Source organism: Rhodnius prolixus, unplaced genomic scaffold, assembly GCF_049639745.1.
Source record: "Rhodnius prolixus isolate KJV_2025 unplaced genomic scaffold, Rpr scaffold_4, whole genome shotgun sequence".
NCBI classification, from domain to species: Eukaryota; Metazoa; Arthropoda; class Insecta; order Hemiptera; family Reduviidae; genus Rhodnius; species Rhodnius prolixus.
This window is the reverse complement of record NW_027411614.1, coordinates 37,165,970-37,182,051: the sequence shown is the minus strand read 5'-3', so window position 1 is coordinate 37,182,051 and position 16,082 is coordinate 37,165,970. Positions and strand designations below refer to the sequence as shown.

General features: G+C 31.1%; 1 protein-coding gene across 5 annotated transcripts in view; it reads left to right on the top strand.

Annotated features, from left to right (window-relative positions):
* Positions 1 to 12,781, top strand: part of RhoGEF2 (Rho guanine nucleotide exchange factor 2) — a 501,746-nt gene extending 488,965 nt beyond the window's left edge. For 4 of the 5 annotated variants that reach the window (XM_074130467.1, XM_074130470.1, XM_074130468.1 and 1 more), the window contains 8 exons: positions 1,897 to 2,019; positions 2,191 to 2,354; positions 2,433 to 2,582; positions 3,789 to 3,962; positions 4,729 to 4,904; positions 5,002 to 5,110; positions 5,685 to 5,782; positions 9,103 to 12,781. In XM_074130467.1, the coding sequence (XP_073986568.1) occupies positions 1,897 to 2,019; positions 2,191 to 2,354; positions 2,433 to 2,582; positions 3,789 to 3,962; positions 4,729 to 4,904; positions 5,002 to 5,110; positions 5,685 to 5,782; positions 9,103 to 9,159 (1,051 nt within the window). In that variant the 3' untranslated portion in view covers positions 9,160 to 12,781. The remainder of the gene's footprint in view (positions 1 to 1,896; positions 2,020 to 2,190; positions 2,355 to 2,432; positions 2,583 to 3,788; positions 3,963 to 4,728; positions 4,905 to 5,001; positions 5,111 to 5,684; positions 5,783 to 9,102) is intronic. The other variant, XM_074130469.1, reaches the window with a different exon arrangement.
* Positions 12,782 to 16,082: the final 3,301 nt, after the last annotated feature.

Sequence of the window (16,082 nt, the reverse complement as noted above, 5' to 3'; positions counted from 1 at the left end):
ATAACAAAAAATTATGATTCAATTTGTTAATTATTGCCACATTTCTCATGGCCCACATTCATTAACTAAAATTATTAATTTAAATCAGTTTTCCTATCTGATAGCTACAATTATCTTTCAATGTTCAACTTAATTATTGTTAACAATGAAATTAAATAGAAACATTTGTAAATACTGAAGAATTTTTATTTATTTTTGACATCTTGTTTCATAGGAATATTATCTCGAAAACTTTCAAATTAGTACGTGCTTCCAAATATATCTCGAAATCACATTTGTATTCCATATTAGTAATGTTAATAAAAAAAAAGGAATTTGTGTTTTATTAGCTCCTACCACATTGGTTGCTCTTATCATTTACAATTGTTCTTTCAATTACCTCTAGTCAAAGTAGTGATGAATATAGTAAAGCATCAAATAAGAAATCTATTAAAACCTGTTTCTATTTAAAATCGTGTTCAATGTGCGCCTGCATTTATTTTTAACTAGTTTGATACGAAAATTGGTTATTCTGAATGTTTCACCCAAGTTAATGTTTCTTAATGAATATTTACTAGTTTATAATAATTTTGGTTCCAACTGTTGAGATGGTTTATTAATAATGAAAAGGTTTGTCCTTAAAAACATTTTATGTAGTTCAAGCTTATTTTCTGCAACTAAGTAATAAGATAATTTGTGCTTTAAAAGAACGTAGTTTTTGCCCTCACTCCCTCACACTTTTATATGAGCTTTTATGAGTGTAGAATTTGTTATAAAAACATGAACCTATGTTTTCTGAGCGCTATTAATAATACATTCCATTAGGAAATCAAATTATTTTGCCAACTTTGGCCATTAATGACAATCTAATTTCCACTCTGATTTGAACTTATTCGGAAATTAAATCCATGTAGATATCGTTTTAAAAGTAACCATTATTTTATCCAGTACCAATGTTGTACCAAAAATTGTGTAAATATGTAATTTTTTTCTTCTATGATCTGCCAAAATCTTAAAACAATTGATTTTTAAAATAATTTTATAGATATCTATTATTTTTTATCTTTTGATATTAAATGAAAATCTAAAATCAATCAGTTTTGTAAAGTGCCTAGCCTTTTTTATGTTTGACAATTTAGGTTGAACTTAGCCCTAGTTTGATACCACGTTGGGTGTATTCAAGTTAATACTTCTGGGTTGTCTAAAATAAAAGATTCTGGAACTTTCCTCTCAGTAAGAGGTTTTTCGTTAATCCAGTTCAAAAACTTGTTTTCATAGTTTAAATATTTGCAAATATTTGGATTTTTTTTTTTTTTTTACTTAAAGTAGTTTATTTGCCAATCTTACTTCGTAATGGGAAGTTCGTTGTAAAAGAATCTGACTTGTTTCACATCTACAACTTATACCGATCTTTCTTTTCTCTGTAGTTTTGTTTTACGCTGAGCTTCAGCAACAGATTAGCTTGGATGGGTTTCTTCAGTGCGATTTGTACTCCAACTACTTAGCCTTCCTCTTTGATTGCTTTAGCTTTTAACTAAATTGTAAAGAATGATATAAAATCTAAAGTGTCAGTAAATTTAGTCGAATCTACGGTCAGACTTAATGCTTTTAACATGTTTGTAATGGTATACAGAAAGATAACTTGGCTATAAAGGAAGTCCAATGTGTAGGGAAAGCATTATATTATTTCAAATTTTGTCCGATTTTCCCCTAGAGATTTTGCAAATCATCGAAAGACTTTGGCAACAACTTACTTCTTATCTTCTCAGTTTAGCAAATAAAAACTTCTGAATTACATATATCTTGCAAACATTTAAAAACTATTTGACGCACTTAGTTTATTCGTAATCAATTCGTATGTATTATTTAAAGTATTGATTTTAATAAAATTAAATTTGGTCTTATTTTTTGTTGCAGATGGTTTAAACATATAAGTGAAGCAGCCGAGGCTTATAAAACTAGAGAAGGAAAGCATCGAGGTAAATCGGAACCCAATGTAACTTCGGATCTTGATACTGCTTTCGGATCAGTTCGAGACAAGTTAGTAATTTTGCCTTTTTCTAGTCGGCTAATAGCAGAAAATATTTATTGAAATGTCTTTTTAATTGAGATGACATAATTTGGGGACAATTAAGTTTGGAATTAATTACATTTGATTAAATTTTCATATCGGAAAAAACATTATATCTGATTTTTTTTTTTTTTCTACAGGGAAGATGCCGTATCTTCAGAAGGAACAAGTGGAACAGACCTCCTTTCACCACCTAGATCAAGTAATGGTCCTGATACGCCTAGTCCGTGTGTTACTCCAGTGCCATCTGGACAAACTACACCTCAGCCGGGTTCACCTGCTACAACTGCTTCTTCCAAACTTGGTAAATTTTTTCATCTGTAATAATTTGTTATCAAAGAAATGGTTTACCCTAAATTTTATTTAATATTGTGTTATCTAGCTGAATCAAGCAATAGGCGAAGTGATGGGAGTGACAGTGATACCCATATAGCTAGTTTGACTGCTGCCGAGAGCGCACTTATAGAACCAACTGAAGTGCTCATTTCTCAAAGGGATGTGCTGACTGCAGAGCCAGTGTTGACACCTTTAGGTAAATACAGTTTTTTTTTTTTTTTGGAAATGTTTGTAAACTTCCTGCTTTAAACAGTATCTACTTCTGATGCAAATAAAGTTTTTTGTTACGTTCTACGAAGACAGGATCAGTGCATCTTGCTTCTCGGCTTACTGCAATCAAATAATACTGCGTAAAGTGTCATATTTCAAACCTAGTACCAAATAAACAGTCAACTTATCATTTTCCTTAAATACGACCATTCTTTTTACCAATCTAAACCCATTATTTCTTCTCAAGCACAAAATTATTTTCACCCATCATAAAGGGGCACGTCTCTCTCAGTTGATTGCAAATTTCTATTTATTCTCGCATAAAACATAATCCGTGAAAAAGACCCTAAAAAATATAATATAGTTGCAGTTCTTGAATAGACCTAGATAAGATAATATTTTTGAGGAACCTTAAGTTTTGGTCAGTTATAAATAAACTTTCTTTATTTTAGATTTTTAATTTATAACTTACCAAAACTCCTCAAAAATAATATCTTAAAAAATATAATGTGTCATCCTTAGATAAAAGATAGAATTTACATTGTGAAGGAGGTAAGGTACTAGCCAAATCCTCTGCGACCTATAGATTGTGGCTTTCTAATGATAAATAGTTTCTGCTTAAATGTTAGTTTTCGTTAACTAAAATTTGTAATTGTATACGAGATGTACTCGAGTTAGCCTGAGGATTCGCTAAACCCAAATAGTTCAACACAACAGCTTCTTTATAGAATCTATGTGTTTGTAAGTGTGTGACAAAGAATGCCACTGTAAATGTTGAAATACCAAGTACGGGATACCTGCAGGGCTAAGGAAGTAGTGTCTACTTACTTACACCTACAAGAAGAGATAGAATTGTGTAGGTTACTGTAAATTTTGTTAGGTTGCAGGTGGCTAATGAAATTCTCTCTTCTTGATTTGGTTTAAAAATTTACAATGCTGTAAAAATTCTTTCCGTATTCAAATTGTTCCTCCTTGAAATTTTTACAAAAATATTCTGATGAAAACCACAAAAACACTCTAAACAAGCTATTTAAGAATTTATGGTTTAGTCTGTCAGAAGGTTTCTCTTACTGATTTTAAACAGATGTTACATTTTTACTAGATTTGGTCAAACTAATTTATAAGAGAATTTTATAACTTTTTTATTTTATTTAAAAAAAATAATAATATAAATTTATGTGTTGATTTTTAGAAAAATTAAGAAGAAAAGATGAACTAGTGAAGCAGGCTTTATACGAAAAACAAGTTTTAGTAGCTGATATTCTCCATGTGCCTAGAGAGGAGTTCGAGACAATAGCAGAGCTCGCTGGCGAGTCAGAACCAAATAAAGAACCCTCAGAGCTGGTATTAGCTGCAGTCAATCAAGGTACGTATTTTTATTGGCGGGCTTTACATCCAACTACCAAATTAAGTGTTGTGGTTGGAGGCGATTAACTTACATACTCTACTATTAATTTCTCGCATAAACCATTAAAGAAAATCCAAGAACTAGACTGGGAGAATCGAACCCAGTACCACAATTCTTCTTAGCTTTGTGGGCCTCTCCTCTAACCGCTCGGCTACCGAGGTGCCTCTTATTTTCATTACTATTTTCAATAAATTATTTAACTATAATGATAGATTTTAATTAGGCTCACTTAGGTTAGCTGTTGTAAATCAACTAAATGAGTAATATATGAGTAAATAATATAAATATGAGAATAAATATCATGAGCTAATATGTTTAGTCTATGAATAGAGACATTAAAATTCTCGAAAGCTGAAATCGGAAAAAATAAAACATTCATTGATTTAAAGTTGAAGGAAATCAGCGACATTCTATTCCAAAAGAGAAAAAAAAATTTGATTAATTGGAATTAAACACACGAAACATAATAACGAAATGAATCATAAATGTGACAATCACTGAAGATTCGATGCCAGAGAGAAGATCAGAATTATAGTTATGAAAAAAAAAAAGTGATATCTCAAAGAGAGTAGAGTAGATAAAAAGAATTAAATGGGTTTAGTTTGATAACAATAAATATTTTTTCCTGCAGCATTTTTCTGTTATCCATTGGTACTTATATGCTGAGATATTTGGCAGTTATAAAGTCTCGCAAGTATATTAAAATAACTTATTCTGTTAACAGCTCATGAGCTGTTGAGAATGGTGAATGATTCACTTCATATTAGTGAAGAAGAAGCTGTAGCAGCAACTTCGGAGGTAGGCAGGACCACCCCGAAATCAGAAAGGCTACCTGGAGTACCAGCTTACAGAGTACATAGTATAGCTTCTTTACTTAATTCTTACTTGACGCAACTTTTAGTAAGTAATTTTCATTCGCATTTTAGTTATATTAGCACTTTTCTCGTTACATGTTATGTAACATTAATCACATTTTTTTCCTTTTTATTTTTTTTAGAATATAATGGCTGCCAAAGATAAAGAAAGAGAAAATTTGAGGCGCGAACTCCAAAGAGCTAAAGAACAAGTGCACGCGCTTCATGAAAGACAGGATCATAACGGTCCAAGTTAGTGTTTTATAATTTTTCATATTTTGAAATTTTTGAATAATTAAAAACAAATTTTTTGGCATGAATTTGGCGATTTCCTCTTGAAAATTGCACAGCCCATCAGTTTTTTTGTTTTTAATTTTATTTCCACAGTTTTAAGCTTTGATAATAATAATTAACTTTTTTCTTTTTAACTTACGCCTTCATGTTCAATGGCCAATTCGGCTATGCGACGTCTGGCAGCGCAATATAAAATATTATAATTAACTTTGAAGTGTGCTTAATTTCTAATATTTTGTATCTATTTAATATTATCAAAGTTTTTATTCATCACTCTGTTTGAACTCAAACATTAGCTGTCATTTGCTTTCAAAAGATAAATTATTTTACCCTGATCGAAAACAAAAAACTATAAGCAATTGATCCATAAGTAAGTTGTATTACAAGCTGTACATAAAGTATGGCTTTAGAAACTCAGCAAAATTCAATAGAATGAATATTTAATATTGTAAATATTTTAATGCACAAGAAAGAGGAAGGAAAACGCAAAAGATGCATGTTTGTGTGCAATAGTTGTGTATATTATGTCCAGGTTTCGCACCGTCCCCCGCACTTGAAGATTTACCAGTTACTTTACCAGTTATTGATACGACTACTGAAACCCCTATAATTCCTACCACACCTTCAGAGGTTAGTTTTTTCTTGTTAATAGCACTCATTATGTGATATTCTGCATGCTGAAAGATTTTTATTTCGAATTGTTTATTTCATTTTGATATGATTGAATAATGATATATGCATGAATCTTTTTCTCTGACTTCCTTTCACCAATTAATTATTATAAATGTACATTTCTAAGATTATCTCTTTGTATGTATTCTGTATTTCAGTAATCAAGGAAGTTTAGCAAACAGATATTTGTTCTTGTTGTGATTATTACAGTTTACAGTTCCACTACAAATTCTCTCGAACCTGTAATTTGTACTAAACACTGGGTTCTCTTGACGTTTCTGAGTATTAAGTACACCATCATATAATTGGGGAATACCCAATTGATTTGTAGGCCTGTCAGAATGAGTGTACGAGGGTTGTTTGAAAAGTCCGTGCAAAAATAAAAACTACTTAATTTTTTGGGGTAAACCTTTTTTATTTTTCAACATAGTCTCCTTTTAGGCTTATACACTTCGTCCAACGCTGCTCTAGTTTGTTGATCCCTTCCGAATAATAGGATTTGTCCAAGTCTGAAAAATAGCCATTCGTTTCTGCAATCACCTCCTCGTTTGAATAAAATCTTTTTCCCGCCAGCCATTTCTTCATATTGGAGAACAAATAGTAGTCCGAGGGAGCCAAGTCTGGAGAATAGGGGGGATGTGAAACGAGTTGGAACCCTATTTCCGTTAATTTTGCGACCACAACTGCTGAGGTGTGAGCTGGTGCGTTGTCGTGATGGAAAAGGACTTTTTTGTGGGCCAATCGTGGGCGTTTTTCTTGCAGCTCGGTTTTCAAACGGTCCAATAACGATGAATAATATGCACCTGTAATAGTTTTACCCTTTTCCAGATAGTCGATGAGGATTATTCCTTGCGAATCCCAAAAGACAGTCGCCATAATCTTTCCGGCCGAAGGAACGGTCTTCGCCTTTTTTGGCGCAGATTCCCCCTTGGTAACCCATTGTTTAGGTTGTTCTTTGGTCTCAGGAGTGTAGTGTTGTATCCATGTTTCATCCACAGTGACGAAACGACGCTTTAAGTCCTGCGGATTCTTCTGGAACAGCTGCATACCGTCCTTGCAACACTTCACACGATTTCGTTTTTGGTCAAGCGTGAGCTATCGCGGCACCCATCTTGCGGATAGCTTTGTCATGTCCAAATGTTGATGCAAAATATTGTGTACCCGTTCATTCGAGATGCCCACAGCACTAGCAATCTCACGCACCTTCACTCTTCTGTCATCCATGACCATATCATGGATTTTATCAATGATTTCTGGAGTAGTAACCTCAAGGGCGTCCAGAACGTTCAGCGTCACTTGTGCCCATATGGCCACTCCGAAAATTTTGAAACCACTGATCTAATCGAAGGTGCAGAGTCACCATAATGTTTATCAAGCTTCTCTTTAGTCTCCTGAGGCGTTTTGCCTTTCATAAAGTAGTGTTTAATCAACACACGAAATTCTTTTTCGTCCATTTTTTGAAAATCACTCGACTTCCTTGATTCAAACGAATGCCAAACACAAAGAAATAGACCGATCTGGCTGAAACTTGGTGTGTGTTCTTCCAAGAGATGCTACTAACTAAACATAACCTCGATACGCGCCAGTAGTGCTATCTCTCTGACTTTGCACGGACTTTTCAAACGACCCTCGTAACACTCCAAACTTTGTCTACGTTTACCTCTATAAGTTTCGAACAAAATTAGCTTTGACAAAACTCCCAAAGTGGGTGGTATAAATTCCAGATTGGATAATTGCTTTCCTCTTAGTAAAAATATTTAATACTTTGGTTGATCAATGAACTATTAAATTTAAAAAAAAAAAAAAAAAAATACGGACTGCTCATTCTCAGGGAGAAGTGTTGCCTTTGTTGGTGGGGAGCCTAGAGGTTGATGAATTTCTATCTCAATTGACGCATCTGGTTATCAGACGCCTCAGGAGTGTGCTGATAATATTTCCATAAATAATAAAAGCAATTTAAAGCTTTGAATACCTAGGTATTTTTAGCGATATCATTAGTCGCATTAGTAGATAGCAGGCCTAAAGCTTAATGAACCATCTTTGCCCTTATATTTTTATGTTGCTAAGTCGAATGAACCATTAAATATTTATCAATGAAATTTCTATATTTGCAAGTTATATTACTTTCATGCGGCAGCTCCAACAGACGGCTTGTAGCCATGCTATTTCTGTATTGTATGTAATAGTGTTATTTTATGTTTTTACCGAATAAAGAATTTTATATACAGGGTGTTCAGCATAAGACTACGGTAACTTCGGGAGGCGATTCTGGGCATCATTTGCAACAAAAAATTCCATATAAACTATGGCTCGATTCGGCTCCGTTTTATAGATATTTTTAATTTTATGTTTTTTCAAGGTGTTACTACTTTTTAGCAAAAAGTAGTCTATATTTCTCACACTATTAAAGCTACAGTTATTTTAATAAGCTCATTAGAAAAAAGGTTAAATTTCCTTTTAAATAAGCTAATTTGTATTCCAAAAAAATAATATTAAGTATTTTACTTTGTAGCCCAAACATAAGAAATAGCAAGTTTCTAATTTTTTCCAAAAACTTTGACTTCATTTTTCTCAAAAACTTTTTATATGAAAAAACCGTGCACTATTCAGGAAAAACATCTACATACGATCACCTTTCGAACGGTATACAATAATTGGGGTTATGTTAAAAATTGATGCAGAAATCTGTGATTAATTGCAAAAAGTAGGCCTCAAAACAACGTCCGCATTATGAAAGGAATTCACCTACCATAAGAATATAACTGATTAGAATCATCAAATCCAGTACGATTTTTTGCAAACGTGTAACTTAATAAATGTTTAAAGGGAGAGAGAATTTAAGTGTCGTTTCGGTAATATTGTATAACGGCTTGAAAAGAATTAACTGTGCCGTAAAACTTTAGTTTTGAGAAAAATCCATCTGTGGTAGTTAAGAAATCATTTAAGAGAAATCGTGAATGTTTCAACAACTTTTTTGACACCTATTTGAAGACTTTAGGGACTTGTTGCTGGTAAGCCAATTTAAAAGCGTATACCACAAAAAATGGTTCATGTAAAAGCGGTTTCGGTACTATTATGAGATTTACAGGCTAGAAATTAAAAAATAAACAACAAAAAAATCTATCAAAATATTTCTTTAAGATGGATCTCCCAATTTTAAAAATGATAAGAAAACATCAAGAACATTTGAAAAAAATTAATCATATCTCAATTTGTGGTCTTTCTAAAATCTATACATAGCTCAAGATTTAATTTTTTGATATTCTTTCTGTACACAGGTGTTTGTTGATGCGCTGTCAGGAGAAGCTGAGACAACTTTAGAAGCAGTGGAGTAATAATATACTTTTGGAGAAAACTTAATTCCTGTATGATTCCAAATTACATAGAGTATTTTCTCTAGAATTTAAATATAATATACATGTTTGTCACATTATAAACATCCTCCTCTGCAACTCATGACTCACTCTTTTTCTTTTTTACCTTTTTGTAAATGTTTTAATTTCTGAATATATAACTGAAAATTAATTCCCATATGCTACATAAAAGAAAAAGCTTACAATGAGCAGTGGAATAATGAGTAACATGGGAAGAAAAAGGAACAACCTTAAGCACGATATTTCTGTCTTGTTTTGACCCCGTATATTGTGAAAATCCAAAATAGTAACTTTATTTTGTAGAACGATTGATTAAAAACATAAATTTTTAAAATATTCCAAGCATTTTTGTTTTGTGCCGAACATTAGTAAGGTATATTTTAGAATGAAAATTGTTACCACATTTTTTTTATGAATCAGTGTTTAAATTGTACTTTGTTTCTACTTCTTCTTTACGTTCTTTTATATATATAAGTAAAAAAAGGACGTTACAAATTATGTCGCGGGTAATTATATATTTTGTGCAAATTGATGACGCTTGGTACAACATATATCTATATGTACAATATATATATATTGTTTTTGGTCAGATTTGTGTGGAATTCCCACATTTCCCTCCCTCTAATGTGTTATATATGGAATATATATTTTGTAGCTCTTAGGATAAGAGCTCTGTCTTAGGGCGATTAATTAATTGCCCTGAATAAATTTGTACAATAAAAATTAAATGTGTATAGTTCTGAAAGCATATCTTTTGCTACTTGTAAACTGTATAGTAATAATAATTAATAAAAACTTATTGTTAATAGAAAAAATGTTGTTTTAATATTTGTTTAAAATAATATTAATAATAATAACCCTTATTATTAAAATTTACAACTTTGAAATAAAGGAGTATCAAAATAATCAAATATTTGATTCATTTTAATAAATTTATTCTGTTGTTGCCGATTTTAGTTTCTTTTATTTTACGATTTAATTTATTTGTAGAAAATTCTATCATTTATAAATAAATAAACAAAATAGTATATTACTGTGAGAAAATGATTACTTATTTTAGGAAAAAATATCTAGGTGAATACTTGTTTTGGGCACTTGATTCAACGATTTTATAATGTAACCGGTGTTAATTTAAGCAAAAATTTCTCAAAATAATAATAATAATTCATTGGTGCAGCAGAAGCAAAAATTTAGTTTCGATAAATCGTTATAAATATTGCCCTTGATGTTAAAAATGAAAGAATTAAGAAAATAGATGGTTTTGTATTAACATTTGTTAATTGGACATTCAAAAATAAACATTTGTGGCTGCACCTTCTCAGGCTCACCATGTATGATTTTATTACTTTTTACCAGATGTGTGTGTGGTACGCATTTCAAAGCAAATCCCATTATTTTGATATTCAAGTTCGAAAGCCTCAAAATTTGCCTCTAAAAAATATCATGTGGGACATTTAAATAATCTTTTTTGAAATACAAATGTACTAGTTGTTTAACTCATTGCTTTATGGTTCGTTTTATAATAATTATTTTTGAGTAAATAGATTTAAATTACAGTAAAAAAAAAAAAATAATCGGGATATTTGTACATTCTTCTATCTGTTCCTGCTATCACAATCGATTGAAATTAAAATTTTAAACATTGTTTCGAAACACTTTAAATTTTGAATTTTGAAAATAGTTTTGAAGAAAATAATTGCCTAAAATTTCTGCACATTCATAGGCCTTATTTAGAGGACTGTTGTGATGATGTTAGAGTGAGTCACGTAGGATATCCTATTAACTTAGCATTGTACTTTGAGCTAGGCAAATAAACGTGAAGAAACTTTTAGCAATTGTTTGCGATACCAGCAAATTACAATAACAAAGTGAGAAATAAAAGGACAACACACCGTTACACATTTTAATTGCTACATGTGTGACTAATCAATAACTTCTTATAATAAAGTGTAATTAGCGAATGTAGTAAATTTTTAAATGATTTTTATTATTAATTGATCTAAAAGAAATCATTCTAAATTATTGGAGATAGACAGATAAATCTATCATCACTTATTTTTTACAGTAATACAATTAAATACGTTGTCAAATTTCTCATTGGCGGTCAAGGATAGTTTTTTTTAAAAAAAAGTTATGGAAATGTTTAAATTTTGATTAAAACAGTACATATTCTGTAAATATAAAACTTGAACAAATCTGCTAGAATTCTGATTTTTTTTTTTTAATTGAGTATTTAAATTTATCTGTACCTGAACTTTGCAACACTCCTTTTTTATAAGTCCTTGTTAGAAATATTAAACGAAAAAAAATAAAAAAGTTAATATAAATTTGTAACTTTGAGTTTCATTAAAGTAATTTATAACAAAAAAGCTCATACTCTCTTTTTTGTGTTGGTTTTTCTTCTGTCAAAAATAAATTAATTATTGGCGACACAAAACAATTATATTATTAATGCTGTTTACTACATACATTATAATTGGTATGTTTCTTATAAAAACGACATTTTAAATATTAATTAGTATTTACTTGCATTTTATATGGCCTCATAATATGACCAAGCTACGGAGAGTAGTATTCACCTTCATGTAAATGTCAAATATGTATATATATATTGTAAAACATATACCATATATATTTAGTAAAAATATCAACAGTAATGGTACTATTAATGAAACAAGTAGTTTATTTTGTTTCATTTAGATTATATTATTTCACAAGAGTTAGGAAGTTTGAACAAAAAATGAGGGATTTGACCTCCAGACTTCGACAATTTTATGAATGTCTATTCAAACGGCTAATATCCAATTATTCATTGTTAATAGAATACTACTTTGCTTCTCCGTCTTTATTGGGTGCTAAAAAAATTTTAGTATAATTTATTTGACAAACACCACGTTAATTAAAGGGTATACAAGGTATACAATAAAAACAGAATCAGGCTGCTTCAAGCAGGTTCATTGTTTATTTAAACCTAATTGTGTATATTTGTACATATTACAATTTATTCTCTTTCTTTATTTATTCTTTGCCAATGTTGGTAAACATTGGGTCTCGGTATATTTTTATTTGTAATGTAATAGCTTCAATAAAAAGAAATGATTTATATATTTTGTGTACGTTGTATAAAAATTGAATATATTTGAAAAATCAAATCAGTTGAGATTTCATTAATTTTGAGCAAACTACTACATTTACAAAAATAAAAAATAATAAATATGAATGAATACCTCTCTCTCTCTCTCTTATTTTAATAGATAAAAACTCTGCTTTTTGTTTTGTATAATTTGTTCTTAACTTATTTGTTTATATTTATTTCGCGATTGTGCTGTATATCCTGCAAGTAAATACATTCTAAGTTATATTTTTGTATGTAAAGCTTTATTTCAAAAAAAAAAAAACCTTGTGCTTTTCGTTAAAATTATTTTAACCAAAGTGAATATATTGTGTAAATATGTCGATATTTATATAAATATATAGATATAAACCATACAATATAACGGGCAATTCTGTTTAAATGGCCTAATTGTAATAGAAATGATTAATTCATTAAAAATTATATAGCCAATAAAATATTTAAAAAATACGTACGCATTTTTCTTCCTAATCTCAAACCCACTTATTCTTCAGGTGTTCCACATTTCTTAGTGAATAGACTCGCTAAAGTCTAATCCCTCCCTAACGACAAAACTCTCAAACGGGAAACATTATACAATGTTACTCAACTGCAGATTGTATCATACCTACATGGAAGTGACATTGAAAGTTGTCGAAGATTGACCAGCAGAGTTGTATACATGTTGTTAGTAAAGATTTTACTGTGTTTTGTAATTCTGAGTTTGGAGATGAAGTATAAGACACAACCACGAGAATAATGCATTCCCAGTCAAAAAAATCGCAATACCCAGAAATTTTAGAATTTCTCGGGAAAAGCAGGTGTTATATTTCACAAATATGCTCATAAATTCTCATTAAACAAAGACTTAAGAATAATCAATTTTACTAAACAAAAAAATAAAATTGAACTCATGTTTAATTAAAACAAAAATTTTTTCAAAACAACACAAAATATATATATATATATTTTTTAAATTGTACATTTTTGAGGTTTAGAACAGAATTTAACAAGAGGTATTGCCTCCTCTGACTTTAATAACGACTTCCATCCTACCCCTGAAAAGAGTTTTAATAAAATCTTGGGGGATGTTGTCCCACTCATCCAATACACCTGTCTTCAGCATTTCAAGTGTGGTAGGAGGAGGATCCCGCGACCGAACCTTCCTTTTAAGGTTGTCCCACACATGCTCGATTGGGTTAAGGTAGGGACTTCTTGCTGGACACTCTAAGTTACGGATACTGGTTGCGTTGAAGTAGTCAGAAACATATTGCCTTATGTGGCTGGGCATTATCATGCATAAGCAGTGATTAAGGACCAATGAATGGTACGTAGGGTATTACATGATCTTGTAAAATCATCTCCACATACTTTAAAGCATTCAAGGTCCCTCTTTGAATTGGTACCAACTCGGTACGTGCCTCCCAAGAAATGGCATCCCAGAGCATGATCGAGCCCCCTCCAAATGCCACAGTCTCTAACACTGACCTCTAAGTCTAGTTCTCTAAGTCTTCTCAATACTCTGCCACGGTCATCTGGACTGTTTAGAGCCACCCTCGTCTCTTTAGTGAATAGGACAGTTTTCCATTCCTCTTCAGTCCATGTTTGGTGTTCTCTTGCAAACCTTAGTTTCTGTCTACGGTGTTTTGCAGTAAGAAGTGGTCCTTTCACAGACTTTCTGGATAAAAGGTTTCACTCTCTCAGTCTTCTTCTAACAGTAGACTCTAAGATCGTTATTCCCCGAACAACAGCAACCAAGTTTTTAATGCTTGAAGCTGTTGAACTGCGTTTCCTGAGTGTTTGCATTTTAATAAAACGATCATCAATGGGATCTGTCACTTTTGGAGGTCCTGAATTTGGTCATCTTGAGTGACTCCCTGTCTCTCTGAAGCTTTTAATGGCCCTTGAAACAATAGAGAAATGCAAACCAAGGCGATTAGCGTTGTTTTGCAAAGATTTTCCTTCTTCACTTCTGAAGAGTTCTTCAGAGGGTGCTTCTTCGTGAAGACTTATTACTCTAAATAAACCATCACGGCTTAAACGACTCATTATCACTTGAATAAAGAAAGAAAGAAACTGATGTACGGGGCAAACTAAAGGTAAATACAGACTGAAAGAGGAAGTGAAATCAAGATAAACATTTAATCCTTCGTTTGTTGACAAATAATGAGTAACAAAGGTGTTAATAATCCCTACTGTCTCTCCTCAGCTAATTCATAAATTAATCCTATAACAAGAAGTAAAATAAAAGGTGGGCTAGGCTTCAAAATCTAAAAAAAATTCGAAATTTATAGGTGTTGCGATTTTTTTGACTGGGAGTTTAGTAAGAAAAAAAAACATTAATTGTTCGCTTGATAGCTTCCCTTGATTTGATTCGTTCGATTGATTGTTTTACTAGCAATCAAAGAGTTATTTCTTCATTCACTTACACAACACTGTTGCACTTATTTCCTCATGTCGTTTATATCATAGAATGTTTTTATTTGGAAGAGTTTGAGACTTGTGTTTTCGGGACCTGTTTCTCTTCTCTTGATGAATATTGCACTCCAGACTTTACGTTCACGGCGTTCGTTTTTCTTTAGTTAATGTTTTAATCGCATTAGAGAAATCTTGAATGTTGATTTAAATTCTTCCACACCATTAACCCTGTCCAAAATTATCTCCTCTCCTCACAGAAATTTACTGTTGCTTACCAAAAGATTGCTGTTACACACTGAAGAATGAATTTCCGAATTTAACTGTTTTGTGCATTTCATAAAAAAAAAAATTTACCTCTTCTTTAACACAAAAGAAATGTCAATCTCACAGAAGAGAAACCTGACATTTCAGAAATTTTAGCTCACTAAGTTTTTATTTTTTTCTATTTCCTTAAGGAAAATTCGGCTAAAATTATATCCTAAAAATATATATTATAAATTTTTTATTACCTAATTACTTGATCTTGTTGTCAGTCCTCCTGAATATTTAAAACGAAAATGTCTCCTCTTAATCAAATCAGTCATCTAAAGTCACCGTACTTAGTGTAAAAAAAAAAAAAATCGCCTGTTAATTTAAAAAAAAAGATAATGTTAGATAAGGATTGTATAGTAGACAAATTGCTCGGCTACTTTATTGCCTTTGCGTACATTAAACCTCTTTTACTACTTAAAAAATGTTTTTAAAAATTTCTAATTTTAAGTACATTTTTTCAGAACATTGAACAATTTCTCTTTGCTTCTTCCGTCACATGATTAAGCAATAGTTACTTTAGACTTTTATAATTACAGTTGACAAAACCTTTTCTCTTTTACTAATAATTTGAAGAAGATTATGAAAGTCTCCAGAACGTCACATTTAGACTTTGAAGATAACGTTGTTAACGAAAATCAATGGGCTGCTAACATTTTGTACAAAAATTATTATTTATAATATTTACTAGAAAGATTCCTTATTTCTAATGTGAGAGGGTTAAAATGTGTTTTTGAGGATCTTTCATTGACAAGTTTTATATAGTTGAGGTAATGGGCGATTGAAAAGAATCAATATGGATTGTGCAGGAAGTATATAGAAGCCAAGTTTAAAAATAGTTTTTATAATATATCAATAAACTGAATAAATGAGTTGGCCATGCCCTTTTTTTTTTTATCGGTGAGGTAATTTCTGTTTATTTCAGGAAAAAAAAATATTTTTCGGTTAGTCACCATTTGGTATAATCTGCCATCCTAATCATCATCCTCTTTATCTCGCCGCTGCCTTTTAATTCAGGAGCTCTTCTCATTCAAGAAAAAATGTG